Raw genomic sequence first — 24,710 nt, forward strand, 5'->3', positions numbered from 1 at the left:
GCCCGTGCGCCCACGGTGCATGGATGCAGGCCGGGGATTCGAACCGGCGTGCGTACACCTAGCGCCCTCGCGCGGCCAGTCTGGCTGGGAGAACTACATTTCCCAGCAGACCCCGCGAGCGTGCGCATGCCCAGTGGGCCAGGGAAGCGGCGAGCGGCGGCGGCTGGAATGAACAGGGCGGACCCTGGACGCTGGGTCCTGGGGTCTGCGCGCGCTGGGACCACCTCGGTTTGAGAAGTGAGTGTCCCCGCGGGACAGAGCGGGGTCTGGGGCGGTGCCTGGGGCCAGAGGTCTGAAGTCTTGAGCGTGGGGTCTGCGTGAGCGCTGGGGTCTGAACTTTGAGCTTTAGGCTCGGGGTCCGTCCTCAGCCTGGGTTCTGGGGTCGGGGTCGGGGTCGGGGTCTGGAGTTGACCCGGGCCGCGGCTTCGGAGGTGGCAGGTGAGGGTCTGCTTTCTGGCGTCTCGGATCTCTACGATTAAGTCTGGGGCCCTGAGTCTAAAGTCTGGGGTCTTGAGTCCGGGGTCTCTGGGGTCTGTGGGGTCGGGGTGTGTCTCCAGCCTGGGCCCCACGTCGCGGGGGAGGAGGATTTGGAAGAACCGGGGCTGGGGTGACAGGGACCGGGGAGTCGTCTGGGTTTGGAGCCCCGGGAAGCCACTGCCTTACCCCTGCTCATTCTGTGCCTCAGTTTCCTCGACTGTAAAACGGGGATCGGGGCAGGCCGTTCCCTGCAGGGTATGGCGAGGATTAAATCCCGTGTTCTGTGTGCGCAGCGCCCGGCGACAGCACCAAATTAGCCCCCGGGAAACCGACCCTTCGAATCTCTCAGATGCCGGCCTCGGCCTGGGGTCCAGGATGGAATTCCTGACGCCGCCCCGCCCCCCGCCTGGGTCTCCGGCCATGGACTTGGAGGAGCCCGGGGGCTCGCTCTCACCCTCTCAGGACGCCCCCCGTGACCTCCAGTGGGCCCCGGCGCCCGGAGGCCCCGGCAGCCTGAGTCACATGGAACTGGACGGGCCGAGTGTCGAGGACCTCGTGCAGCAGTTTGAGACCCTGCCGGGTGACCTGGGGGGCCTGTCCCCGGATGGCCCCCCGTGCCCCCTGCACATCGCCACCGGCCATGGCCTGGCCCCCCAGGACGTCGCCGATGCCCACGGGCTTCTGTCGGCCGAGGCCGGCCGGGACGACCTGCTGAGCCTTCTGCGCCTCGAGGAGGCTGTTCCTTCCCCGTCGTATCCCGAGGAGCCCCCGGACCCTGCTCCCCACCTTCTGCAGCCCCCCGAGGACCCGGAGGAGGAGAGCGGCCCCCCGGAGTGGGCAGAGGGAGCTTCTGCCGAGCAGGGGGGCAGCAGGAGCTCCAGCAGCTCCCCGGAGTCCTGGCTGGAGACTGTGCCCTTGGTGGCTCCTGCAGGGCCACCCACCGGCGCCCAGGTACAGCCTGCCCGGCCCCGGGCGCCTCTGCTGCTGGCCGAGCCCGGGACTCAGGCCGCCCTCTTCGTCTCCTTGCAGAGCCCGGCGACCCCGGCGTCCCCCGCGTCCTGCCCTGCCCTCCAGGAGGGTGAGTACCCTGCCCGCCCGGGCCCAGGGGGTGGGGGGGGGTCAGAGCAGCCAACTCGGGCTCCCGGATCTGCCCCAGAGCTTTGCCCGTCAGGAGTTGCTTCCAGATGAGGCTCAGAGGTTGCTTTCGAGTGGATTCCACGTGGCCTGGGAGAGCAGAGACAGTCGGGAGAATGTTCTGGAAGGAGCCGAGGGGGGCAGGGCAGGCCTGGGGGTTGGTGGCACATCAGATCTGGAACCGAGGGTGGCCTGTGCGTTTTCAAAGGGCTAGAAAAGAATCCAAAAGGAGAAGAGTTCTTGGCACGTAAAGATGCGGACGCGGTTGGGATGTCGGTGTCCGCAGATAGAGTGGAGCACGGTCACGTCCACGCGTTGGTGTGTCGTCGTCTCTGGCGGCCTTTGTGTCAGAACAGTCAGGTTGCAACGGAGACCATCTGGCCCACAAGGACAGAAATACTTACTCTTTGGCTCTTTGCCGAAACAGTTTGCCAATCTCTGCCTTAAAGGATTGAAAGAACCAGTTCTGGCCATTTGGAATGTTCTAGAATGTCCCCCAAAACTACTAGAGGCCATAGGTCAAAGAGCAAGTTCTGTGGTTGTGGGGAGGGGAGCTGGTCTGGGCCTGTAGGTCCACGAAGGTTCTGGACTCGTGGGTGGAGCTGTGGCTGACCTCGGGAGTTCTAGAACTGGGCACTCTGCTTGTGGTTCTAGATTAAAGGAACCCGGGCTGGAGAATGATCTGGAATGCTGGCCAGCGCCGCCTGGTTCTGCTCAGAGGCAGGCGATCTAGAACCACAGCGGATGGAGGTCGTCTGCGGTTCTGGACCAGCAAGGGGTGTTCTAGAACTTGGGGCAGGGCCCTCTGATTGTAGAGGGATCAGAAGGTTCTAGAACTGTGCCATACAGTGGGAATGTAACGTGAGCCATATGCGATTTTAAACTTCCTGGTTATCCCCATTCAAAATAAAACAGGGAAGATTACCTTTAATAGTGTATTTTAGTTCACTCGATGTCTTGAAAACATTATTTCAACATCTAGTTAGCATCTTATAATTATTTCACGTTTTTTTACACTAAGTCTTCAAAATTGAATTGCGCTTTGCATCTACGGTACATGTCAGTCTGGACCAGTCACATGTCAAGTGCACGGTGTCGCCTGGTGCCTGGCAGCTGCCACATTAGCCCAATTCCAGAACCCCAGGGCCAAGTTGCCTGCCGTTCCAGAACGCTCAGCTCGTGGGGGACACCGGGCAGAGCTGGCTGTACTTAAATTCACTTAGAGCCTCCACGACGGGGGGCCTGTCCCCGTGGTTCTAAACCAAGCAGCAGTAGGTACGGCTTAGAACTTTCTAGAACCGTTGCAGTGCCATCTGGTTCTAGGTGGCTCAGGGAATTCGGGAGCCAGGGGGCAAAGCTGTGTGTGATTCTGGGCTGGGTTGGGGGGAATTCGAGACCATTGAGCCGAGCTGTGTGTTTCTGGACTGTTCAGATAATTCTAGAACCCCCGGGGGCAGCTGGGGTCACGAGCTATTTGAGGATATTCTAGAACCTTGGGACAAGCTACGTGATGCTGTCATGATTCAGAAGTTCTAGAATCGTGGAAGGGAGAAGCCTGTGGTTCTGGAGTCATCTAGGCATCTAGAACCCCCGGCGGGTTTGGTTTGACACCTGTCGGAGAGTTCTAGAATCGTGGCTCGGAGCCATCTGTGGTCTGGACAGCATGAGAGTGATAGAGACTGAACAGTTACTTCTTTCTGCTCTGATCGGGCGTTTTCGTGACCACGGAGCCGAGTTGCCTGTGGTCCTGGGCTGATTAGAGAGAATTCTAGAAAAAACGGGTCAAGTAGACTAGTTCTAGATTGATTAGGAGAATTCCAGAACCATCTGGTGGCGTTGACCATAGTCCTGTAACGCCGCACGTTTTAGGAACAAGAGTGGGGCCGTCTGCTTCTAGGCTGATCACGGGATTCTAGAAGCCCGGGACGGGGGGGCCATGAGCGCTGGAGCTGTTTCTGGATCTGGCCGTCATTCTGGACTCACAGCTGCTCTTGAAACTGGGTCCTCTGCCTGGGGTGCCTGGAGCCGCGGGCAGAGCTGGCTCCAGACTGATGGAAGGTTCTGGAGCTGTGAGGGCCGAGCTGAGGGCGTGGTGGGGACCAGGAATGGCCCCATGCGCTTCAGGACGGTCAGCCCCACGGGCTGGAGCTCGGTGCCTCGGGGCAGAGCCGGCGGGGGTGGCCGAGCCTGGGGGGCCCTCGGGGCTGACCGTCGTCCCCGTTGCCACAGCGCCTGGACCCTGTGACTACGAGGACCTCCTGGACGGTGTCATCTTCGCGGCCAAGTACCTGGGCTCCACGCAGCTGCTGTCCCCGCGGAACCCGCCGCCCAGCGCGCGCATGGCGCAGGCCCAGGAGGCCGTGGACCGCGTCAAGGTGAGGCCACGCCGGGCCACGGGGCTCCCCAGGGTCGCCGGGCAGGGGGGTGGCCGCCTGGGGGGGCAGCAGCTAGGTCCTCGGGGGCCTCCACGTCCCCCGTGCCCGCAGGCCCCCGACGGGGAGACGCAGCCCATGACGGACGTGGACCTCTTCGTCTCCACCAAGCGGGTCAAGGTCCTGACGGCCGACTCCCAGGTAGGGGCCGGGCCAGCGTCGGGTCAGGGGTGGGGGGGGCTCCGCCGGGGACCTCGCAGCCCGCCCAGGCCCCGTGTCGCCCGTGCAGGAGGCCATGATGGACCACGCACTGCAGACCATCTCCTACATTGCCGACATCGGCAGCGTCCTGGTGCTCATGGCGCGGCGGCGGGCACGGCGGCCCCCACCCCCGGCGGGCGGCCCGCGGCTCTGCAAGATGCTGTGCCACGTCTTCCGTGCCGACGACGTGAGCGCCGGGCCCGGCCACCCTCCCGCCCGCCCCCCTGGTCCCCCCCCCATAGAGTCCTGAGACGGCGGCTGGCATCCCAGACGCCCCGAGAGCACCGTTTCTGGGGAATCCCGTCCCCGGGGGGCGCAAGGGCTCAGCGCCAAGGACACCGGGAGGCTGGGGGGGACCTGGAGGAGGCGGGCGGGCCCCCCGAGACGTCCCCCGTGCCCGCAGGCCCAGCTCATTGCCCAGGCCATCGGCCAGGCCTTCGCGGTGGCCTACAGCCAGTTCCTGCGTGACAGCGGCCTGGACCCCGGCCAGGTGGCCGCGCGGCAGGGCCAGGGGGCCGCGGGCCCGGGCCACCTGCACAACGGGGACCTGGATCACTTCTCCAACAGTGACAACTGCAGGGAGGTGAGCAGGCGGCGGCGGCCCCCTGCCTGCCGTGTGTCCCCCGCCCCCGGGGCGCACCGACACCGTGCCCACGTGCCCCGCAGGTGTGCATCGAGAAGCGGCGCGGCGAGGCCCTGGGCGTGGCGCTGGTGGAGTCGGGCTGGGGGTCGCTGCTGCCCACGGCCGTCATCGCCAACCTGCTGCACGGTGGCCCGGCCGAGCGCTCGGGCGCCCTGAGCATCGGGGACCGCCTGACCGCCATCAACGGGGCCAGCCTGGTGGGGCTGCCCCTGGCCGCCTGCCAGGCCGCCGTCCGCGTGAGTCCCCCGGGCCCCGCCTCCCCACGTCCCCTTGGGGGTCCCCTCTCACCAACATGGAATGTGAAGTTCTGCCCGCACGTGGGCACTCAGGGGAAACTGAGGCCTGGGGAGGGGAGAGGTCACACAGCCCCGCCCCTCGAGGGGCCTCCCAGAATCTAGGGCCTGGACGGCAGGTTCCATCTGATGGGTGGGTAAACTGAGGCCCAGCAGGGGCTGCAGCTCGCCAGGAGGTCGGTCCGGCAGCCCCCATGGGCCCAGCTAGGCCAGCGGCCCCCGTGCCCCCGGCAGGAGGTGAAGTCGCAGACGCTGGTGACCCTGAGCATCGTGCATTGCCCGCCGGTCACCACGGCTATCATCCGCCGGCCGCACGCCCGCGAGCAGCTGGGCTTCTGCGTGGAGGATGGCATCGTGAGCCCCGGCCCGGGGTGGCAGGGGACAGGTGGGTGGGCGGGCGGCCCGTCGCGCGGCCCCCGCAGCCACCACGTCCTGTCCCCACAGATCTGCAGCCTTCTGCGCGGGGGCATCGCCGAGCGCGGGGGCGTCCGCGTGGGCCACCGCATCATCGAGATCAACGGGCAGAGCGTGGTGGCCACGCCGCACGCGCGCATCATCGAGCTGCTCACCGAGGCGCACGTGGAGGTGCGGGGCGCGGGGGACAAGGGGGACCGCCCGCCCCCAGCCCCCGCCCAGCCGCCCGCCCTCTCCCCCAGGTCCACATCAAGACCATGCCGGTCGCCACCTACCGCCTGCTCACCGGCCAGGAGCAGCCCGTGTACCTGTGACAGCCGCCGTCGCTGCCACCGCCGTGCCTTAGCCCCCTGCCCGGAACCTTCCACGGCGGCCGGGCCCCCGGGCCCCCCAGCCCTCCGTTATATCGGATGTAAAAAATTAAATGTTTATCGAACGGGTAAGAGCTCAGATCGCAGTCTGTGGGGTTGAGACCAGGCCACGCCTCTGCCCCGGGTCCTTCCCGGAAGCCACTAGAAGCCGCAGCTGCGAAAATACTCCATTTATTAAACACCACGGGGAAGGAGGCAAGGGTCCCAGTTCTGGATGGGAAACTGAGGCCCAGCTCCAGGGAGGGGTCACAGGTCGGTGGCCGGGCCCCAGGCGTAGCCTTCTTCATCGGAGGACTCCACGTCTCGCGCTCGTGTGAACTTCTTCCGCAAAGCTTCCTGCTCATACATCCTGGGGAGCAGGAAATGGAAGAGGGGCTGCAGGTGGGGAGGGCGGGAGCGTCCCTACCATTAACTGAGGCTGCTCTGTGGGAGGCACCTCGGGTGTAGACAGCACAAACAAGACTGGGCACTTGGGGGTGGGGCCTTGTTAACGAACTCCTACACATCTTTCAAAGCCCCAGCTGCAGTGCCCTGGCCTTCAGGAAGGCTTCACGATCCTCTCAGGAAGATGGTCCCTACTCCCCATGGCCCCAGCTCCATGGGCCCAGACCGGCTCTGTCCTGCCCACTTGGCCAGGAGCACCATGAAGGCGTGGCTTCATTCTAGGGTTTGCTAACCCCGGAAGCCTGAGTCCTGGGAAATGGTTGAGGCCCCAGTGTGGGGCCCAGGGGCCCTTACCGCATGCTGTCCTGTCGCCTCGGAGCCTGCACGTGGCGGCTGTCCACCTTGGAGCCAGAGAAAAGCAGTTAATCCTTCCCGCAAAAGGATGACAAATCGGGATGAACGTTCCCCCCGTCCCCCTTGTCCCCATGCAAGTCCGAAACCCATCCCTGATTTGAAGTGAGGAAGTGGGGGGACAAGGGAAGGCCTTGGCTGAGCTCCTGGCCCGTCAGCAAAGGGGGAATTGGGTTCCCCTTCTGGAAAGTTCCTCAGATGGCTGTCGTTAGGAGTCCGTAAATGAGTTCATGTGTGTAAAGTGCTTAGAAGACTGCCAGGCTGCCACGGACAGTTGAGCAGGTCGGGCACTGCACAACCCCAGGAGCACCACTGTGACGGCAGACCTCATGGATCGGCACGTTTCCCCGCGGACCCAGAGGGTCCTGAGGGAGGGGGCCTTCCCCGAATGCACAGCCGGGTTGGGGGGGCTGAGGTGGCCCCACGGGAATGAGAGCTGAGGAAATACTTGTTACACACGAGCCATCCCGGGCGGGGACCTGAGTTCGAACAACCACCCAGTGGCGTCCAGATTTGATCACCTGGCCCGTGTCCCGGACACGGAAACTCAGGCCCGGAGGGCACAGCATTTCCCCGAAGTTGCTCAGTGACTCAGATCTGATCAGAGAGGCTTCGGTTCCCAGGCATCTGGTGGAAGGCGGGTCCCCGGGTGTCCCCGCCCCGCGTGCCCTGCTCACCTGGGCCGCCCGGTGACCCCGCGGGCTCGGGGGCTCGTCCGCCAGCACGGGCTCCGAGGACCGAGCCAGGGCCGGCACGGGGGGCTCCTCGTCCCCGTCCGTGTGCCGCCCGCCCTCGCCGTCCGTGTAGTCGCCGTCTGTGTAGACGCCGCCCTCACCGTCCGTCTCGTAGTCGCTGTTGACCCGGCTGTCGCAGCTCAGGTCCGCCGAGCTGTCGCCCAGGCCGCGCAGCGGGAGGTCCAGGTTGTCGTCGGAGGAGCCGTCCAGCTGCGGTGCCGGGGGGGGGTCTGGCTGAGTGGACCCCCGGCCCGACCGGGTCAACACCCTCATCCTCAACCCCAGGGTCCCCGGACGCCCAGGCCTCAGCTTGAGGCTTAACCCTTGACCCCCAGGAGTCTGACCTTGACCTTGCCCAACTCCAGGCTGAGGCCGGCCCCGAACCGACCTCGCCCCGGGCACCAGGTCGTGACCCCGCCCCGGCCGTGTCACCTGGTCCTCGGCCGTCCAGATGGGCCGCGTCTGCTGCTCGCGGATGATGCCCTTGAGCTCCTGGAACCAGGCGTCGCTCGTGCCGCGCAGGGGGACGGTGGCTGCGGGGCAGGGCCGTGAGCGCCGAGACCCAGGCCCCGCCCCCCAGCGCGGACCCCGGACCCCGGACCCCCAGGCCCCGCCCCACCTGTGAACAGGTGGTCGCTGTGCTTGCGCAGCTTCTGCGCCTGCGCGTAGAGGCGGCGCGTGCTGCGGCGGGAGGCGGGGGCCAGCCAACGGCGCAGAGCCTTGAGGGCCGCGCGGCTCTCGGGGACGCAGAAGACGACGATCGGGTAGTATTGCACGTAGTTGAGGCGCTCGATGGCCGAGGGGGTCACGTCCAGGAGCGCGTGCTTGTCCTGCACAGGCCGGAACAGACAGCGGGACGAAGCCGAGAGAGAGGGAGAGGACGAGTCTGCGGTCAGAGTGGACCCCAGCCTCTCACACACCCCCAGCGTCCTGGGCCCCGGAGCCCCAGTCTGAGTCTCTCTGCCTCTTCCCGGGGTTTGCGGCTGCGGGGCTCCGGGCGGGCTCTGTCTCTCTCGAGCCCCCCGCCCCCATCACCAGGCCTCCCTCCAAGAGGGGGCTCTGTGGGAGACCACCTGGGCCTCGGTTTCCCCAGCCGGGAAACGGGACCCGCCGCGCAGCCGTCTTACCTTCTCGGCGATGACCCGCACGGTGTCCAGCTTGATGACCTTCGAGGGGCTGTCCGTCCTCGACACGCTCTCTGCGGGGGGAGGGGCGGCGCAGCCCTCAGATCGCGTCCGCCCGCCGCTCCCCCCACAGAACCGCCGGGGCTCCCCTCGGCCGGATGGACGGAGCACCACGCCCCCCCCCCCCACTCGCCCGCACTCCTCCTGTCGCTGGCCCATCTGGCAGATGGGGAAACTGAGTCTCGGGGACATAGGGTCACCTGCTCAGGGTTGGGGCCTGAGCACAGTCTGCTCCAGCCACCCGCTGTCCTGGGCTCAGCCAGACTCGGGGCCTGTGCTCGGGCTGTGACCCCAGGGAAGCGGCTCTCCCGGCCTGCTCTGTCCTCCAGGACCCGGGATGCCACCACGTCTCCTCCAGGAAGCCCTCCTGACGGCCCTGGCCCGGGGGCCCACAACCCAGGGGGACACAGCCTGGCCTTTTTTTTACATTGTGGTAAAATACACATTACATAAAATTTACCATTTTAACCATTTTAAGCGCACAGCTCAGCGGCATGAAGCACATTCACACGGTTGTGCCACCATCCCCACCATTCGTCTCCAGAACTTTCCATCTCCCCAAACTGCAGCTCGGTCCCCATCAAACACTGACTCCCACCCCTCCCCCAGCCCCTGGCCCCCCATCCACTTTCTGTCTCTGTGGCTGTGGCTCCTCTGGGGACCTCCTGTGAGTGGACCACACAGTGTGTGTCCTTCTGTGTCTGGCTCACGTCCCTGAGCATCACGTCCTCCAGGTCCCTCCACGCGGGAGCAGGTGTCAGGCTCTCCTTCTTTTTCACGGCTGCGGAATATTCCAGGGTGTGGAGGGCCCACACTGTGTGCGTCCGTCCCCCATCCATGGACACCCGGGTTGCCTCTGCTTCAGGCCGCTGTGACTCACACTGCCGCGGACACGGGTGCACACACGTCTCTTGGGGCCCCCGCTTTTGAGGGGGGTGGAGGCGTAGGAGCGGGGTTGCTGGACCACGTGGTGAACTCAACGTCTCCCTTGTCGAGGACCCTCAGCCCGTCTTCCACTCCCGCCAGCCACACACGAGGGGCCGACTTCTCCCAGTCCTCACAGACGCTGTTTCGTGTCCCAGGGCCACCCTGTCCTGCCGGGTGGGACGTGGCATCTGACTGCGGTTGACATTGACCTGCCCCTGCCTCCACTTCTGGAGAAGCCTCTGGAAGGCGGGCGAGGCCCGAGACCCTCAGCTTTAGGACGCTGTGCCGCCGCCCCTCTCACTGTCTGTCCTTGTCCCCCTCTCTCATCTTCTCCCCCCAGTGGGCGTGGCCGTGTGCCGATAAAACTTTATTGACAGGCGCTGACATTCGCATTTCACGTCCCCGTCACGTGTCGCATCATATTTCATCCCGAACTCCTTTTCCAGCGTCAAAAGTGTGTGAACACCATTCTCAGTCAGCGGGCCGTCCAAGGACAGCCGTGGGCCAGCTGTGGCCTGGGAGCTGTCATTTGCTGACCCCTCTTCTGGATGAATCATTTGTATAGTTGTTAATTTTCGGTCTCCTGGGGGGACCTTGTGTGTCTTGTTCGACACTGTGTCTGTAGCTCAGTAAACATCTCTTGAACAAGAGAAGGAACAGGTGGCACATAGGCTCAACTGGCGATGGCTGCTGGCGAACTGTGTTAAGAAGGATTCTGAGGGTCTGTCCAGACAGTGCCAAGATTGATTGAGGATGTCTGGCCTGGGGAATTGGAGGGTGGCTCCTCTGCCTCGTGTTTGCCATGGTTGTTTCAACTCTTTCCTGCAAGTCGCCTCATTAGCAGCCCCCTCCTCAAGCTGTGCCAGCCCCAGGGGCTGGGAAAGGGTTGTGAAATGATTCTCCCTCGAGGTGGCCAAGGGACCTGGTTTCTCACCTGCGATTTCAAACTCGTCAGGCATCTCAGCAGTCAGCTTCTGCATAGCGATGTCTGCCACGGGTCCCAGGATCACCACGGGGCGCTTGAAGCTGGCTGAGGGACAGAGAGACAATGACAAGAATCACGGTCTTATTTGTGGCAAAGAAGGCTAGCATTTGCCCATGGCTGCCCAGCTAAAGACTACATCTCCCAGCCTCCCTTGCAGCTAGGACTGGCCATGTGACTATGTTCTGGCCAATGGGGTGCAAGCAGAATTGATATATGCAATTCTGGGTTGCATCCTTCAAGGAAAGGGGTGACCATCTGGCCCATGGCTGCCCAGCTAAAGACTACATCTCCCAGCCTCCTTTGCAGCTAAGGATGGCCGTGTGATTAAGTTCTGGCCAATGGGGTGCAGGCAGAATTGTATGCAATCCTGGGTTATAACCTTTAAGGAAAGGGCTGAGCATCTTGCCCATGGCTGCCCAGCTAAAGACTACATCTCCCAGCCTCCCTTGCAGCTAGGGATGGCCATGTGACTATGTTCTGGCCAATGGGGTGCAAGCAGAATTGATATATGCAATTCTGGGTTACATCCTTCCAGGAAAGGGGCAGGCCCTCCTTGCCTGCCTTCCCCTTCCAGCTGGTTGGAATGTGGCTGTGGGTGCGTCTCCTTGGACCACACAGTAAGCCAGAAAAACGAGACAGAAGGAGCCTGGGGCGCTGAAACCGTGAAGCAGCCAGAACCCGCTCCACTGCTGACACCAGGACTGTTCCTCGAAACAGAAACTTCTTTTTTGATTCTGCAGCTGTCACTTGGGGTCTGTTAGAGTGATCGAACCTCGCTAACTCAGGGCTCAGCAAACCACAACCTGAGGGCCACATCCGGCCCACTGCTTGTGTTTGTAAATAAAGCTTTATTGGCACTCAGTCATGTCCATTCCTTTATGGACCATGTCTGGCTGCCTTTGTGCAGATTTGAGGAGTTTCAACAGAAACCATCGGACCCACAAAACCAAAAATAGTTACTGTGTGGCCCTTTCCAGGAGGAGTTGCCGACCCCTGGCCTAACCGATGACCCTTTTACCCACGAGGAAAAGGGCGCAGAGGCATCTTGGCAGGAGAGAGGCGAGTGGCCCCTCTGCATCATCCCTTCCCTTCCTCTCTTTCTAGGCCTGGCTCTCGCTCTGAAAGCGCGAGACAGTCAGATTTCTAAAGTCTCCTCGGCTGGGGTGGAAATTAAGCACATGCCTTTTATTCTTAAGTCTTTCTCGTCTGGACGCCAGAGCCCCAGCGGAAGAGAGCAGCTCAGCCCCCCACGCCCGGGTGCCTGGCTCTGCCCGTTTTTTCCTTGTGGAAGCCCTCCCTCTGCACCTGGCCTTAATCCTTCCTCCCCGAGGCCGTGGGCGAGCGCTGAGTCTCTTTCCTTCTGGAAATCCGGACGAGCCTGCTCCCCAGCCCCGCCCCCACTCCCAGAGAGGGACGGCATCTGTGTGCTGGTTTCATTTTTAAACAGCGGCAAAATACGCATGCACGAAATTTCCTTTTTCAACCTGTACATTGTCAAGTGGACAATTCTGTGGCATTTAGGTCACTCATAATGTTGTGCAACTAGCATGACTAGTTCCAGAACATTCTATCACCCTCCAAAAAAACCCTGTCCCCATCAGCAGTGACTCCCACCCCCTCCCCAGCCCCTGGCCCCCACAAGCCTGCTCTCTGTCTGTGGATCTGCCTGTTCTGGACGTTTCCCGTCCATGGGGTCACATGCCGTGTGTTCTTCTGTGTCTGCTCCTCTCTCTGAGCGTCGTGTGTGCAGGTCCGTCCATGTGCAGCCGTGTCAGGGCCTCGCTCCTTTTCATGGCTGCGTAATATTCCATGGATGGACCGTATTGTGTGGATCCACTCATCAGCTAATGGACACTTGGGTTGTTTCCGCTTTTTGCCTACCGTGAATCGTGCTGCTGTGAAGATGCGTGGACACATTTTGGTCTGAACACCTGACCACGGGTGAGTGTGTATCTCTAAGGGCATCTATTTACCTCCAGCTGACAACCTAGAAACAGCAGCACCCACTAAAGACAGAACGCCTCCCACTGTGCTGTCCGGTGTGGCCGCCACGTGGCCACGTGTGACTGTCGAGCACTTGAAATGTGGCTCGTCTGATGGGAGACGCGCTCTGGGTGCAAAATACACACCAGACCTCAAAGACTCAGAACAAAATCAAAGAACGTGAACTGGCTCCTCCATCATTTTCCTATGGGTTACCTGCTCAGATATTTTGACTAGAGGATGTTAAATAAAATAAAATAATTTCCAACGACTTCTCTTTCAGATCCTCTGTGTGGCTCTCGCATTATATCTCTACTTCCGAACAACCTTATTCGGGGGCCCCCCGCGGCCCATCCCGCCCCAGGGCCCACCTTCTCTCAGCACCACGCGTTCGTACGGTGGGTAGTGACCCTGCTTGGTCAGAGCAGACAGGTCCTCTCGGCTCCGCTGGGTGGTCCTCTTGGCGCCCCGACGAAGACCCCGCAGCCGCCAGAACTCGGCCCGCGTGTTGGAGGCCGCTGTGGCGCCGGGCCCCGTCCCCAGGGCCCGCTGGGCCGCCTCCAGACTGGCCAGCTGCTCCGCCCTGGGGAGGGGGGGAGATCACTGAGCACGGGGGTCGGCAGAATAATGGTCCCAAAGATGTCCCCATCCCAATCCTGAGACCCGTGGACGTGTCACCTCACGGGGCAGAGGGGACTCTGCAGACGGGTTAAGTTGAGGCCCCTGGGATAGGGGTGACACTGGATTCCCGGGGCCCAGGGTCATCCCAGGGTCAGAGGCCGAGATGGAGACGCTGCGCTGCTGGCCGTGCGGACGGAGGAAGGGGCCCCGAGCCCAGGACGCGGCACCTCTGGAAGCTGGAGGAGGCGGGACACGCTCCTCCCCTGGGGCCTCCGGGGGGACCCGCCCTGCCCGCCCCTGGGTTTAGGACTCCAGACCCCAGAACGTGAGATGATCAATGCATGCTGTTTGAAGCCACTAAGTTTGTGGGGAGCTGGGACAGTGGCCCTAGGACACTGACACAAGTGCAGACGGCACCTCCTCACGTCAACCATCACCACCACTAAGGAGCGACACCATGCCCATTCCTAGCGGGGAAACTGAGGCGCGGTCCCCACCTGCTTTGGTTGGGAATGATGCCCCGCTCCTGCTCCCGGAGGTCCCGGCCCACGCGCACCGCCAGCCAGTGGCCTCCACGGGAGTGGCTCTGCCCGGGGCCCGGGTATAGCGTGTCCACCACATGGAAGACGTCCCCCCGGGTGAAGCCCAGGCAGGACGGCGGGCTGGCCTCCAGCTCGAAGTGGGTGCGGATGTAGAAGGAGTCGCCCACACGGGACTGCACCATTTTCCGGAAGACTGAGGATGGGGTGGGGGTCGGGGTGGGGTGGGGATGGGGGTGGGGGCGGTCCATGAGCTGGCTGGGCTGCTGCCCCGGCCCCCCAGGATCCCACCCCCCAGGGACCCCTCGCCCCCCACACTCACTGTCCTGCTTCCGCTGTGTCACCAGCTCCACCTCCTCGCCGGGCGGCAGCGCCAGCAGGAACTGCACGGCCTCCTCGCGGGTCAGGTTCCGGAACGGCGTGTCATTCACCTGCCAGGAAGGGGGTCCAGATAGGACGCAGCCCGGGGCGCCCCCTGGCCAGGCCCAAGACCCCAGCTCTTCTTCTGGACAGAGCCCCCCCAGCTGCCTCCAGAGCCGCCATCGGGGCCCCGGCGACGGGACGCGGTTCTCCACCGGGGCATCCCCCTGCGGCAGCTCGGGCGTCACGGGCCGACGGGGGTCTCGGCCCAGAAACGGGACCCGGGCCCTGCAACACGCGCACGGAGAACCGAGGCGCAGCGGGTCCCCAACTTCAAACCATGGGGGCAGGGGCCACAGCTGTGATGGGATGACGCTGGTCGAAATTTTGTGACAGTCAAAAGTGAAGACACAGTCGCACAGACAAGGAGACGATAAAGTGACCATGGGGGATGACAATTGTGGGGGAATTAAGATGCCACCAAGGCGTGACCCGACCGAGGTCACGACACAGACGGGGAGACGTTAATATGTTCGAATGTCTGCGGGGGTCTGGCGGGTCCCCAGGGCAGCCCCAGGGGAGGACACACAAGCCGTGAGAGACCCCCCCCGGGTACCACCCACCACCCGCGGTCACCTGCAGAATCTCGTCGCCTTCCTGGATGCCCTGCCCGTCGGCCGGGCTGTCAGCCTGCACCCCCGACACGAAGATGCCCACGTCGTTGCCCCCCGCCAGCCGCAGCCCGATGCTCGCGCCCTTGCAGAAGCGGACCACCCGCGAGTCGGGGCTGTACCTGCGGGGGGAGGCGGAGACGGGCCAGTGGGCATCCCTGGAGAGCCCCCACCCCTCCAGGCCTGTTTCCCCAACACCCCCACAGAGCACGTACCCACGGTCCTCCACGCTCTGAGTGCTCGGGACCCTGTAGATGTCATAGCTGCGCGGCCTGGCAGAGTCTGGAAGGGAACAGTGGTCTCTTTCCCAAGCACACGGGCTGGTCCGGCCCCCCAACCTTTGCTGTAGGGTGGCCCTCCCACGTGGAAAGCCGTCACCCAGTCCTCGTCCCTTCCCAGGGAGCTGTCCCTGACCTCCCAGGCCCGTGGCAACCTTTTCTGTTCTGCCTGGAACAGCCTCACTGGCAGGGATCAGAAAAATCAGAGGGGGGCGCTCAGAGTCACCACCCACCCACCCTCGGCTCACCTGGTTCTGAGATGCTTCTGGAGTCCCCAGAACCTTCCCGCCGAAGCCGGGGGCTCTCCCTAGTGCAGGGGGATGTCGAGGAGTGATTTTTAGGACTTTTTTTTTACTGAGGAAGACTGGCCCTGAGCTAACATCGTGCCCATCTTCCTCTACTTTATATGTGGGACACCTACCACAGCATGGCGTGCCAAGTGGTGCCATGTCCACACCCAGGATCTGAACCCGTGAACCCCAGGCCACTGAAGTGGAATGTGCGCACTTAACCACTGCGCCACCGGGCAGGCCCCAGGATTTTAGCTGCACTCAGATTCAAATCCTAGTTCTGCCCCTTCCTGGCTGTGTGAGCTCGGGCCCATGGCTCTCCCTCTCTGAGCCTCAGTTTCCTCCTCTGAGCCCTGGGGATGGCTGAGTCAAGTCAAGGCTTCCTTTCGGGCTGGCTCGAAATGAGATGAGCCTGTGACAAACGGTCACGTTTATCGTGGACTTGCAGCTTCCAGGACTGTGGGAAATGCTGCCCTGTGTCCTGCAAGCTGGTTCATTCACCCCACACGACGCCAGCGCATTTTCCCGGCCCTTTTAAATACACTCTCCAAGACATCCTTTTTCACGGCTGTCTAGTATTCCCGAGCGAGAGTATGTTAGAATCGTCATAAAGCGCGGAAGAGCCGCTCACGGACTGAGCATTCGCTGTGGGCGGAGCACACGTGCGCATCATCTCCTTTTGTCATCGTTAGTTAGCACCCTAAGAGTTGGGGCTTTGGGGCGGACCCTCCTCTGGCCTCCGAGATGGCCCCCCCGTGACGCCACCTCCTGGCAGTCCCGGCCTGCTGGAGTCCCCTTCCCACGCTGAACCAGGGTTGGTCTGCGTGACCCACAGAACGCAGCAGAAGCGCTGGTGCGCCCCCATCCCTGCACACACCCACGGTTCTTTTGCCCCCAAGATAAATCCCTAAAAGGGAGTCTTGTTGGGTCAAAAGGCTTCTAGAAAAAAAAAATCAGTTCCTTCCGCATCATTGATCCACATTTGGTTCTCCCGTACCGAGAACCCAGAGCCACATACTGGGGGCAAGAAGGACTGTGTGTGGACAGGGGAGGCCTCCTCCAGGCAGGTTGCCGGGACTGCACCCTCAAGGCTACCCCCCGCTGGCAAAGACATGCCCATGATCCCCTCCCGGCCGACAGGGGTACATACACAGGGGAGTTGGATCGGCTGCCATCTGGGCTCCACCGCCCGTGCCGGGGTGGCGGCGGGATGTGGGAGGGCGGCACCTGAGACACCTCTGAGCCGAGTTCCGAGATGTCTGCGGGGGAGAGGGCGCCCCGTGAGCCACAGTCATGCCTTCCCGGCTGGACCATTTCACCGCTCGGAACATCGAGGCCCCTCGAGGCAAAGGGACCTAGACCGGCCCTGACCAGCTGTGTGGCCTTGGGCAAGTTTCTGTCCCTCTCTGAGCCTCGGGGAGCCCCCCCCGCCTGCTCCGCCCTCCATTCAGCACCCCCTCCCCCATCCCCCGCGGCCTGCCTCCTGGTCCCTCACCCTCCATGAGGGAGCTGTCGCTGTCACTGACGGCCGGCGGGATGTTCACCAGGAACTGCCTTCGGTCTCGGAGCACCAGCAGGGTGAGCTTCCCTTCCGACTTCTCAATCAGTCGCCGAGTATCGCTCAGCGACAGATTCTCACTGGACACCCCGTTGATCTAAAAGGGACCCGGAAGGAGGAGAGGAGCTGAGTTAACCAGAGATAGGGGGAACTAGAAACAGACGGTTTGGTGGGGGGACTAGAAACACACAATCCTTGGGGCTTCCTAAAAACAGACATTCTCATGAGGAAATGACAGGCCTGGCTTCCTGCCGTGACAAGGGACTACGCCAAGAACTGACTTCCACAAGAATTCTAGACACAATTTTCTAGGCGGGATGGGAGGCATTAGGGAAAAACTGGAAACGGGTGGACTCTCCCCGTCTCCCTAGGAAAGAAAAGCTCTCAGGAGAGACTCGGAACAGATGTTAGAAACAACTGGACTGGAGGAAGGGGGGAGGATACTTAAAGGGACCGGAAAGAGACATCTCGAGGTGGGTGAGAAACACAGTCCCTGGGGAGGACGATGTCCCCTCCACTCAGACCGGGAATCCCTTTGTAACAGTTTCCCCTGGGAGTGCCTGTCTTCAGCAACCCTGGGAATTGTGAGTTTCTAGTCCCCCCACCAAGCTGTTTCCAGTGTCGGCCCCAAACCACTAGAAACAGACAATTCCTCAGGGTCACTAGAAACAGACAACCCCAAGGGGGTACTAGAAACCGACATTTGGCAATGGATCAGCAGCAGATGGGGGAGGGGGCATCCTGGCGCCACCTCCAACCTTTGGGAGGCAGGTAACAATGCAGACGGCAAGCAGTTCGGGGCCAGCTCGGCTGACGTTGCCGGGTGACTCGGGCTCCCTGCCCCGCCCCCGCTGGGAGCCTGGCTCACCTGTAGGACGAGGTCCCCCTCCCGCAGCCCATGGTTCCGCGCGGCCAGCCCAGAATCCGTGATGTGTTTGATGAAGATCTGACTGCCCAGTTTGACCCCGAACTCTGTGGGGGGAAGAGGGAAACTGAGGCAGGGGCTGGGGTCTGGGCTCTCAGAGCTCTGCCTTCCCGCCTGCCCTTGGCTCTGTCCGCCTTCCGGGCCCCTGTCCTGCAGGGAGGGCCAGGCCGGGCTCCCGCCGGGTCACACCGGGGCTGTCCCGACGGTGACAATGAGGTGGGACGTGCGATGTCACCGCCGGACTCCGGTATCATCGCACAGAGGTCACGGGGAGGCCTGAGACGCAGCAGAGGCCGAGTCCCCTCTTCCTGACGCCCCGATGACACCACCGTCGGGGCTCCCACGTCAGGGCCCCGATACCCTTAGCAACATCGCGATTAGGGTTTCCGGGATGTGACCGTTGTTCTTAAAACGACGACATGGGGAGCAGACATGCCAGCGTCCCTTGTCACCTCGCGACCGGACCAGAACCCTAAGGTCACGTTGCCGCCGTTGAAGGGAAACTCGGGTCAGAGGTCACATCCCCGTGGTCGGTGTCAAGAAGGCAATTCGAATGCGGTGACACCCTAGTGATGTCACCTGGGTGAGTTTCCTGGGGCCTGTGTCACAAATGGCCACCAACCGAGTGGCTGGAAAACAACATGAGATTGTCAACTCTCGGGGCCGGAGGTCAGAGTCTGAAATGAGTCACATGGGGCTAAATTCCCGGTGAGGACAGGGCAGGTCCCGGAGGCCCCAGGGGAGGAGCGTGTCCCGCCTCCTCCAGTGTCCAGAGGCGCCGCGTCCTGGGCTCGGGGCCCCTTCCTCTGTCTACACGGCCAGCAGCGCAGCATCTCCATCTCGGCCTCTGACCCTGGGATGGCCCTGGGCCCCGGGACTCCCGGGTCACCCCCATCCCAGGGGCCTCGACTTAGCCCATCTGCAGAGTCCCTTTACTGAGGTGACATGTCCTCGGGTCTGGGGACCAGGATGGGGACGTCTTTGGGGCCCATTATCCTGCCTGCCGCGCACCAGACGAGAACAGGGCAGCAGTGTGGCCCCCTTTCAGGGACGCCGAGCCCCACGGCCCCCAGGCCGGCCGGCCGCTCACCGTCACTGTCCGTCCTCCGCACCAGCACCGACTTCACGGGCCGCATCTGCACGTCCTGCCGCGGCAGCCGCTTGAAGCCGGACACCAGGGCCAGCCCGTTGGCCTCGGAGCCACCGGCCCGGCTCCGGCGACCCCCCCTCGGCCGGCGGGAGCGCTCGCCCCAGGAGCGGCCGGAGCCGCTGGACGTGTCCCCGTCGTAGCCCCGGCCGCGGTCGGCCTCGTCATCCGAGTCCTGGTGTCCCAGGCCGGCCCCTCCAGCCCCGGTGGCGGGCAGCTGGATTTTCCGGGGTCGCTTCACCGTCTGTGAGGGGAGGTGGGTGGGGAGGGGGCAGCTCAGGGCTCTGTCCACGCACCGGTGGCCCTGGGGGACCCCCGCCCGCTCTGGGCTGTCCTCGGGCAGCGGGACCCAGCGGGGGCCGAGCCGGGCCCTCCCCCCGACCCCACTCACAATGTTGGCCACCTTGGTGCCCGTCTTAAGGATCTGAATGGCGAAACTGGAGGTCATGTTCTCCATGGAGACCCCGTTGACCATGGCGATCTGGTCCCCAGTCCTGGGCGGGGGGAGGCCGGGTCTCAGGGAGGAGGCCTCCCACGGGGGGCCCCCCACCACCCGCCTTCGGGGCGGGCACCCCCAGGTCTATGAGGCCTGCCTCCACCTCCCTGGTGCCCCCGGGCCCATGGAGCCGTTTATCCCTCATATTCTCCAAGTCGGGGCTGAGCCATATCACCCGTGAGCCACTCGGGGCCCAGAACCATTTCCCAGCAGAGCTCCCAGGAGCCGCCTGCTCCCAACGGCTCAGGACACTGCGTCTGCTTCGCTCCGGCCCAAAAAAAAAGGTTTCCAGGACTTTTTGTGCCAGGAGCGCCCTGGGGCCACTATGACCCCAGGAACCTCATCGGAGGACCAGGAACTTTCACGGAGGGCGTGGGGGGTCACGTAGCTGACTCTGTCCTGCTGCCAGGTCCCGGCCGGTGTCGACAGAGCCCGAAGGTGCCGGCACGTTCCAGCCTCCCAGCTCCGTCCCCGCGGGGCCCGCCCCCCACCTCATACTCACTGCAGCCTGCCCTCGGCCGGCCCTCCGGGCACCACATCGGAAATGACCACCGCGCCACTGGACCGGTCCCGGCTGCCGGAGATGGCAATGCCGAAGCCACGGCGGGGGTCCTGGGGGGGGGTGACAGCCAGGATGAGCTTCTGTCCCCTCCCCATGGGGACACAGGTTCTCGAGTCCTGCTGAGCTGAACCCCCCCCGGGGGGGGACGGAGGGAGGCCTCACCTTGCAGACCGTGGCCGTGTGCTGCTCCCAGATGGTCAGCTCCTCCATGTCCGAGACCTGGCGGGAGGGGACGGGGACGGGGGCGTGAGGAAGTGGCACGTCCCTGGGAGCATCCAGGGAACCCAGCCCTGGGCGAGGAGCCTGGCTCTGACCCTCCCGTGATCCCAGCCTGTGGCCAAGATGCTGCCTTTCTTGAGACCTCAAGTTTTTCATCTGTGAAATGGATTTAAGTCAGTGGCTCTCTCTCTCTCTTTTTGTTTTTTGCTGAGGAAGACTGGCCCTGAGCGCACATCCATGCCCATCTTCCTCTACTTCATACGTGGGTCGCCTGCCACAGCATGGCTTGCCAAGCAGTGCCATGTCTGCACCCGGGATCCGAACCGGCGAACCCTGGGCCGCCAAAGTGGAACGTGTGCACTTAACCACTGAGCCATCGGGCTGGGCCCCAAGTCACTGGTTCTTAACTGAGGACCGTTCTGCCCCCAGGGGACACCGGGCGACATCTAGGGACATCTGTGGTTGTCACACCATGCAAGCTCCTGGCATCGAGTGGATGGGGGCCGGGGATGCTGTTCAACCCCCCACAGAGAGAGAATGGTCCAGCCCCAAGTGTTGAAAGTGCCGAAGCTGAGAAATCCCAGTTTAGACGACCAAACTGGGGTGGGAGCGGAGGGAAGGCCAGTTCATGGCCCTTTTCCCTCTGGAAGGTCTGGCTCAGCCCGAGGGGCATCCAGCCAGGCCCGCAGGCAGAGGGAGCTCACTCGGTCCCAGCCACATGGGCCTCTTGGCTGTTCCTCCCGCACGCCAGGCCCGGGCCTGCCCCAGGGCCTTTGCACAGGCTGTGCCTGCTGCCTGGGACACTGTTCTGTCCGATATCCACCTGACTCGCCCCCTCACCTCCTCCTTCCAGGAGCCTGAACTTGCCTCCTCGGTGAAGTCACCCCTCCGGCCCCCAACAGACCACCTCTGCCCGTTACCCTGGACATCACCCTGATTCATAGAACTTGTGACCCCTGAACATCTTCTAGGTTTTTAAAATCTGTTCACCCTCCGGCTCGCGCCGGAACACGGGCTCCGGGGAGGAGAGACTTCTGTCTGTCTCTCTCAGGAGGAGCGGGAAGCCCGTGTCTCCTGGATGCAGGGAGGAGTGAGGACAGGAGGTCACTGCCAGGACGACAGAGCAGGTGGGGCTGGGGGGTGGAGACCCCGGGGGAAGGGGGGTGGAGACCCCAGGGGAAGCGGGGGCGTGGAGACCCCGGGAGAAGTGGGGCTCGGAGCCGCCAGAAGCAGCCGCCATCCCTTACCTCCTGCTGGGTTGCCCTGCTCCTGGGGGCCCCCTCCCCAGCCTGTGTCTCCGGCCGCCCCGCGCTCCGGCACCTTCTCTTAGGGATCCCGGTCCCCGTGAGCAGCATCCCCGGCTCCCGGAGCGGGAGCGGAAGAGAGAACCAGGCGGAGGCGGTCGGCCCCCCATCGACACTCAGGTCCCTCGGCTTCCCCACCTGTGAGCTGGGTCCCCGCCCCCCAATTCTGTTTCCCGCGGCCGGCAGCGAGCGCTCTCGAAAACCCCTTCCTGTCATCCCGAACGACCTCGGGAAGCGGCCCGCTCCTCTTCCTACCTCACAGGGGAGGAAACGAAACGGGGGCCCAGAGAGGTTCAGGAACTTGCCTGAGGTCACACAGCGCAGTGTGAGCCCCAGCGGCCTGCCTTGCACCCTCACTCCAAACCGGGGGTCGCAGCATCCTTCCCATTTTTTTTTCTTTCTTCCGAACTTATTTTTCAAAGCAGAATCTTTTTTACCTGTTTTATACTGTGGGTCGTTAAACGGCCTCCCGGAATTTTAATTTCCTGGCCTTATTTGAAGAAAACAGCCCCCAGGGAAGCGGGGCCCCCGGGAAGGGGCTGTCGCACGCAGGTGGCCCAGGCTTGTCCCAGCTTGCCGGCTTCGCCTCCATGGATACGGGAGGTCTGTCTAACACCCTCCGGGGCTCCCATGCACCCGTGGAGTCCAGGTTGACCCCGCAGCCCACCTCAGATGAGCTCTGCCCTGGTTGTCCCCTGTGCCTGAGACACCCTCCGGGACCTGCCACTCAGGTCTCAGTGCAGACGCTGCCTCCTCCAGGGGGTCCTCCTTGGCTAGCCAATCTTCCCTGGCATCCCATCTCCCCGAGGTGTTCATTTATTACGCTTTATTCACAGCATCTAAAACCACATTAAATTGTCCTGTTTAATCCTCCATTTGCAAATTTCTGGTCTTCCCCCTTGGGGTGTGAAGGCTGGCGGGGCTGTCTCTCTGGTGACAGTATCAGTATCTCCCGGGCCCTCCTTTCCAGGCCTTTGCACATCCTGTCCTCCCTGGCAAACTCCTATTCATGCCTCAAAGCCCCAGGGCCACCGTCCCTTCCTCCAAGGGCCCATACACGCAGCTTACATCCCTGATTACTGGGGCCTGGGACATCCCAGTCCGCCTGTCTCCCTCACACCCCTCCAGTCTGGGGACTCCGGGTGGGTGGAGCCCAGCACCATTGCCATAGGACCAGCAGGGGAACGGAGTGTGAGAAATGGGTGAATGGTGGAATAAAAGGCACATTCGGCCAGGAACTCAACCAGGTGTGTCCAGAGCTCCCAGCCCCCTCAGCGCAGCCCCGTCCAGGTGAGCTCCGAGGGGGCGGGGCCTGGGCCTTATCCCCACCCCCTGGCAAGGGCAGGACACGCGTCCAGAGAGGGCAGGTCGCACCAAGTCACACAGCCCGGGGGCACGTGGCTGCCGGGGCCGCTGTCCCCTCTCCCCCTCCCCGCCCCCACCTCGGGGAACAATGGAGGGGGAGGGGCGGGAGGGGGCCACACACATCGAGTCGGGGAGGGGATCCCGGGAGCTGCCTGGAAGGACGCGAATGAACCAGAATTGCCCGGCCCTAGAGCCTGGGGCGGTGTGGCCCCGTGCCCCCTGCGGCCTCAGTTTACCCGTCCGGAGCCCGATCTGAGACCCACTACGGCGCGTGGGTCAGTTCAAGCTCCATCCTCGGAGGGCGACGTCCCCCAAAACAGAGACACGGGGCTCCCCTCCCCATCTCTGCCGGGTAACGCGAGAGAACGGCTCCGTATACAGTAGGCGCCAATCAACGGTCTCCTGTCCCGCAGCCTCTCCGCGCCCACAAAGCCACCCCCAGCCCGCAGACGAAGTCACCGCCCGCTGTCCGTCATCAGGGTCCCGCTGAGCTCGGCCGGGTGCCCCTGGGAACCGGCGTGGGTCTTTATTAGGCGCCTATTGCCACTTCAGAGAGAAAGGACGGAGACGCGTGGACCCGCTGGCCCGAAGTTGCACAGAACAATCGGGATCTGAACCCAGGTCTCCCGGTGACCCTGGGGCAGAGGACGCCCCCGAGGCAGCTTTCGGAGGCTACGCAGCCCGGGCTAGCCACTGCCTTCCGCTGGGCCTCAGTTTCCCCATCTGTTAGGCGGGCAGAGGGTGGTCTGGGGGTCCCGGATCGGGCCCCAGTCTCCACCCCAGTCCGAGCCCCTCCCCCTCCTGCCCTCGCCGGGCTACTTGCCTGGAATCTCACCGCCATGCTCCACCCCGGGGCTCTCCAGCGCCCCGGCCCCAGGGGGGGCCTGGAAACAGTCAACCGGTCCCCACCCCGGGGGCAGGGAGGAGGCTGGGAGGGTCGGGGCGCAGGGGACGCTCGGCTGTCGCCCTCCTCCCGCCCGCCCCGCCGCTCCGGGCCGCACCTGCCGGTCTTCCTCCTCCGCGTCCCCTGGCGGCCCCGCCCCTGGCGCGACACGCCCTCGGGGCGCCGCGCCCGCCGCCTTCGCTCCCGCTCCGGGCGAGGATCCGGGTCCTGGGGGCGCGGAGGCCAGGCCGGGTTTTCCGCTCAGCCGGGCGCGAGCCAGCGGCCGGGGCTGCGGACGGGCCGGACCGGGCTGCAAGGAAGACCCGGCGGGCGGACGCACGCGGAGTGGAGCCCCTGCAGCCCCGACAGCCGCCCCGCCCCCCCGGAGGCTCGGCGGCGGGGGACCCGGGGTTCGGGAGCTGGTCGAGGGCTGGGCCTCCGGGGCGCGGGGCGGGTCATCCTCGGGTCGCCCCATCCCCGGGAGGTTGAGTGCATGTCACAGAGGGGAAACTGAGGCCCGGGGGGGTGGGGCAGAGACGCGAACTTGCTGAAGATGCACAGCCTCGCCAGCGGGGCCTGGCCTGGTACCCGGCTGCGGAGGGCGGGGCGGCGCGGGGGGCGACCCCGCAGGCTCCCGAGGGCAAAGGTCGGGGAGTAAAGGTCGGGCTTCCTGCCCCTTGCCCAGCCCCACCCTCCAAGGCGAGAGCTGGGATCACCCAGCCTCCTGCGGGAGGGAGGGAGGAGGTCACCTGGGTGGGTGGAGCTGGCGGGGGCTCCGCCCACATTCCTTCTGGCTTGGGGGGGAATACCAGCTGCGTCCCTGCTGCTCCTGTGCCCCAGCTCACCACCCCCCCCAGGTGGAAGCAGCAAATCTGGGCATAGACGCCCCTTCCCAGCCTCACCCAGTCAAGGCCGCGCA

At 63.7% G+C, this 24,710-nt stretch overlaps 2 protein-coding genes across 5 annotated transcripts in view; one reads left to right on the forward strand and one right to left on the reverse strand.

The window, feature by feature from the left end:
- Window positions 1-6,080, forward strand: APBA3 (amyloid beta precursor protein binding family A member 3). 3 transcript variants are annotated; one of them, XM_046685724.1, is made up of 11 exons: window positions 11-237; window positions 771-1,428; window positions 1,507-1,555; window positions 3,841-3,986; window positions 4,098-4,184; window positions 4,273-4,431; window positions 4,648-4,827; window positions 4,911-5,123; window positions 5,415-5,534; window positions 5,625-5,765; window positions 5,837-6,031. In XM_046685724.1, exons 2-11 carry the CDS (start codon window positions 853-855, stop codon window positions 5,906-5,908), a joined length of 1,743 nt encoding a protein of 580 aa, XP_046541680.1. In that variant the 5' UTR covers window positions 11-237; window positions 771-852; the 3' UTR covers window positions 5,909-6,031. The 3 variants fall into 3 exon arrangements, with proteins under 3 accessions (XP_046541679.1, XP_046541678.1, XP_046541680.1); XM_046685722.1 differs by having other exon boundaries at window positions 5-237; window positions 5,625-6,080; XM_046685723.1 differs by lacking the exon at window positions 5,415-5,534 and having other exon boundaries at window positions 1-237; window positions 5,625-6,080.
- Window positions 6,022-24,710, reverse strand: part of TJP3 (tight junction protein 3) — a 23,931-nt gene continuing 5,242 nt past the window's right edge. Inside the window, exons 1-21 of one of the 2 annotated variants that reach the window (XM_046685719.1) lie at window positions 23,732-23,906; window positions 20,183-20,239; window positions 19,961-20,070; window positions 19,354-19,456; window positions 18,906-19,206; window positions 17,759-17,862; window positions 16,828-16,987; window positions 16,483-16,591; window positions 15,291-15,349; window positions 14,980-15,046; window positions 14,730-14,886; window positions 14,056-14,164; window positions 13,692-13,929; window positions 12,945-13,156; window positions 10,540-10,635; window positions 8,622-8,692; window positions 8,114-8,324; window positions 7,927-8,027; window positions 7,438-7,704; window positions 6,704-6,750; window positions 6,022-6,314 (exon numbers count right to left, since the gene is read on the reverse strand). In XM_046685719.1, the coding sequence (XP_046541675.1) occupies window positions 6,212-6,314; window positions 6,704-6,750; window positions 7,438-7,704; window positions 7,927-8,027; window positions 8,114-8,324; window positions 8,622-8,692; window positions 10,540-10,635; window positions 12,945-13,156; window positions 13,692-13,929; window positions 14,056-14,164; window positions 14,730-14,886; window positions 14,980-15,046; window positions 15,291-15,349; window positions 16,483-16,591; window positions 16,828-16,987; window positions 17,759-17,862; window positions 18,906-19,206; window positions 19,354-19,456; window positions 19,961-20,070; window positions 20,183-20,239; window positions 23,732-23,749 (2,700 nt within the window). In that variant the 5' untranslated portion in view covers window positions 23,750-23,906 and the 3' untranslated portion in view covers window positions 6,022-6,211. Of the gene's footprint in view, window positions 6,315-6,703; window positions 6,751-7,437; window positions 7,705-7,926; window positions 8,028-8,113; window positions 8,325-8,621; window positions 8,693-10,539; window positions 10,636-12,944; window positions 13,157-13,691; window positions 13,930-14,055; window positions 14,165-14,729; window positions 14,887-14,979; window positions 15,047-15,290; window positions 15,350-16,482; window positions 16,592-16,827; window positions 16,988-17,758; window positions 17,863-18,905; window positions 19,207-19,353; window positions 19,457-19,960; window positions 20,071-20,182; window positions 20,240-23,731; window positions 23,907-24,710 lie in introns of those variants that run through there. The other variant, XM_046685720.1, reaches the window with a different exon arrangement.

This window comes from Equus quagga, chromosome 14, assembly GCF_021613505.1.
Source record: "Equus quagga isolate Etosha38 chromosome 14, UCLA_HA_Equagga_1.0, whole genome shotgun sequence".
Taxonomy (NCBI): domain Eukaryota; kingdom Metazoa; phylum Chordata; class Mammalia; order Perissodactyla; family Equidae; genus Equus; species Equus quagga.

Coding starts and splice junctions, on each gene's coding strand:
- APBA3 (XM_046685722.1), top strand. CDS start 853: ATGGAATTCCTGACGCCGCCCCGCCCCCCGCCTGGGTCTCCGGCCATG. Junction 3,987..4,097: donor AGGCCGTGGACCGCGTCAAG/GTGAGGCCACGC, acceptor CCGTGCCCGCAG/GCCCCCGACGGGGAGACGCA. Junction 4,828..4,910: donor ACAGTGACAACTGCAGGGAG/GTGAGCAGGCGG, acceptor CGTGCCCCGCAG/GTGTGCATCGAGAAGCGGCG.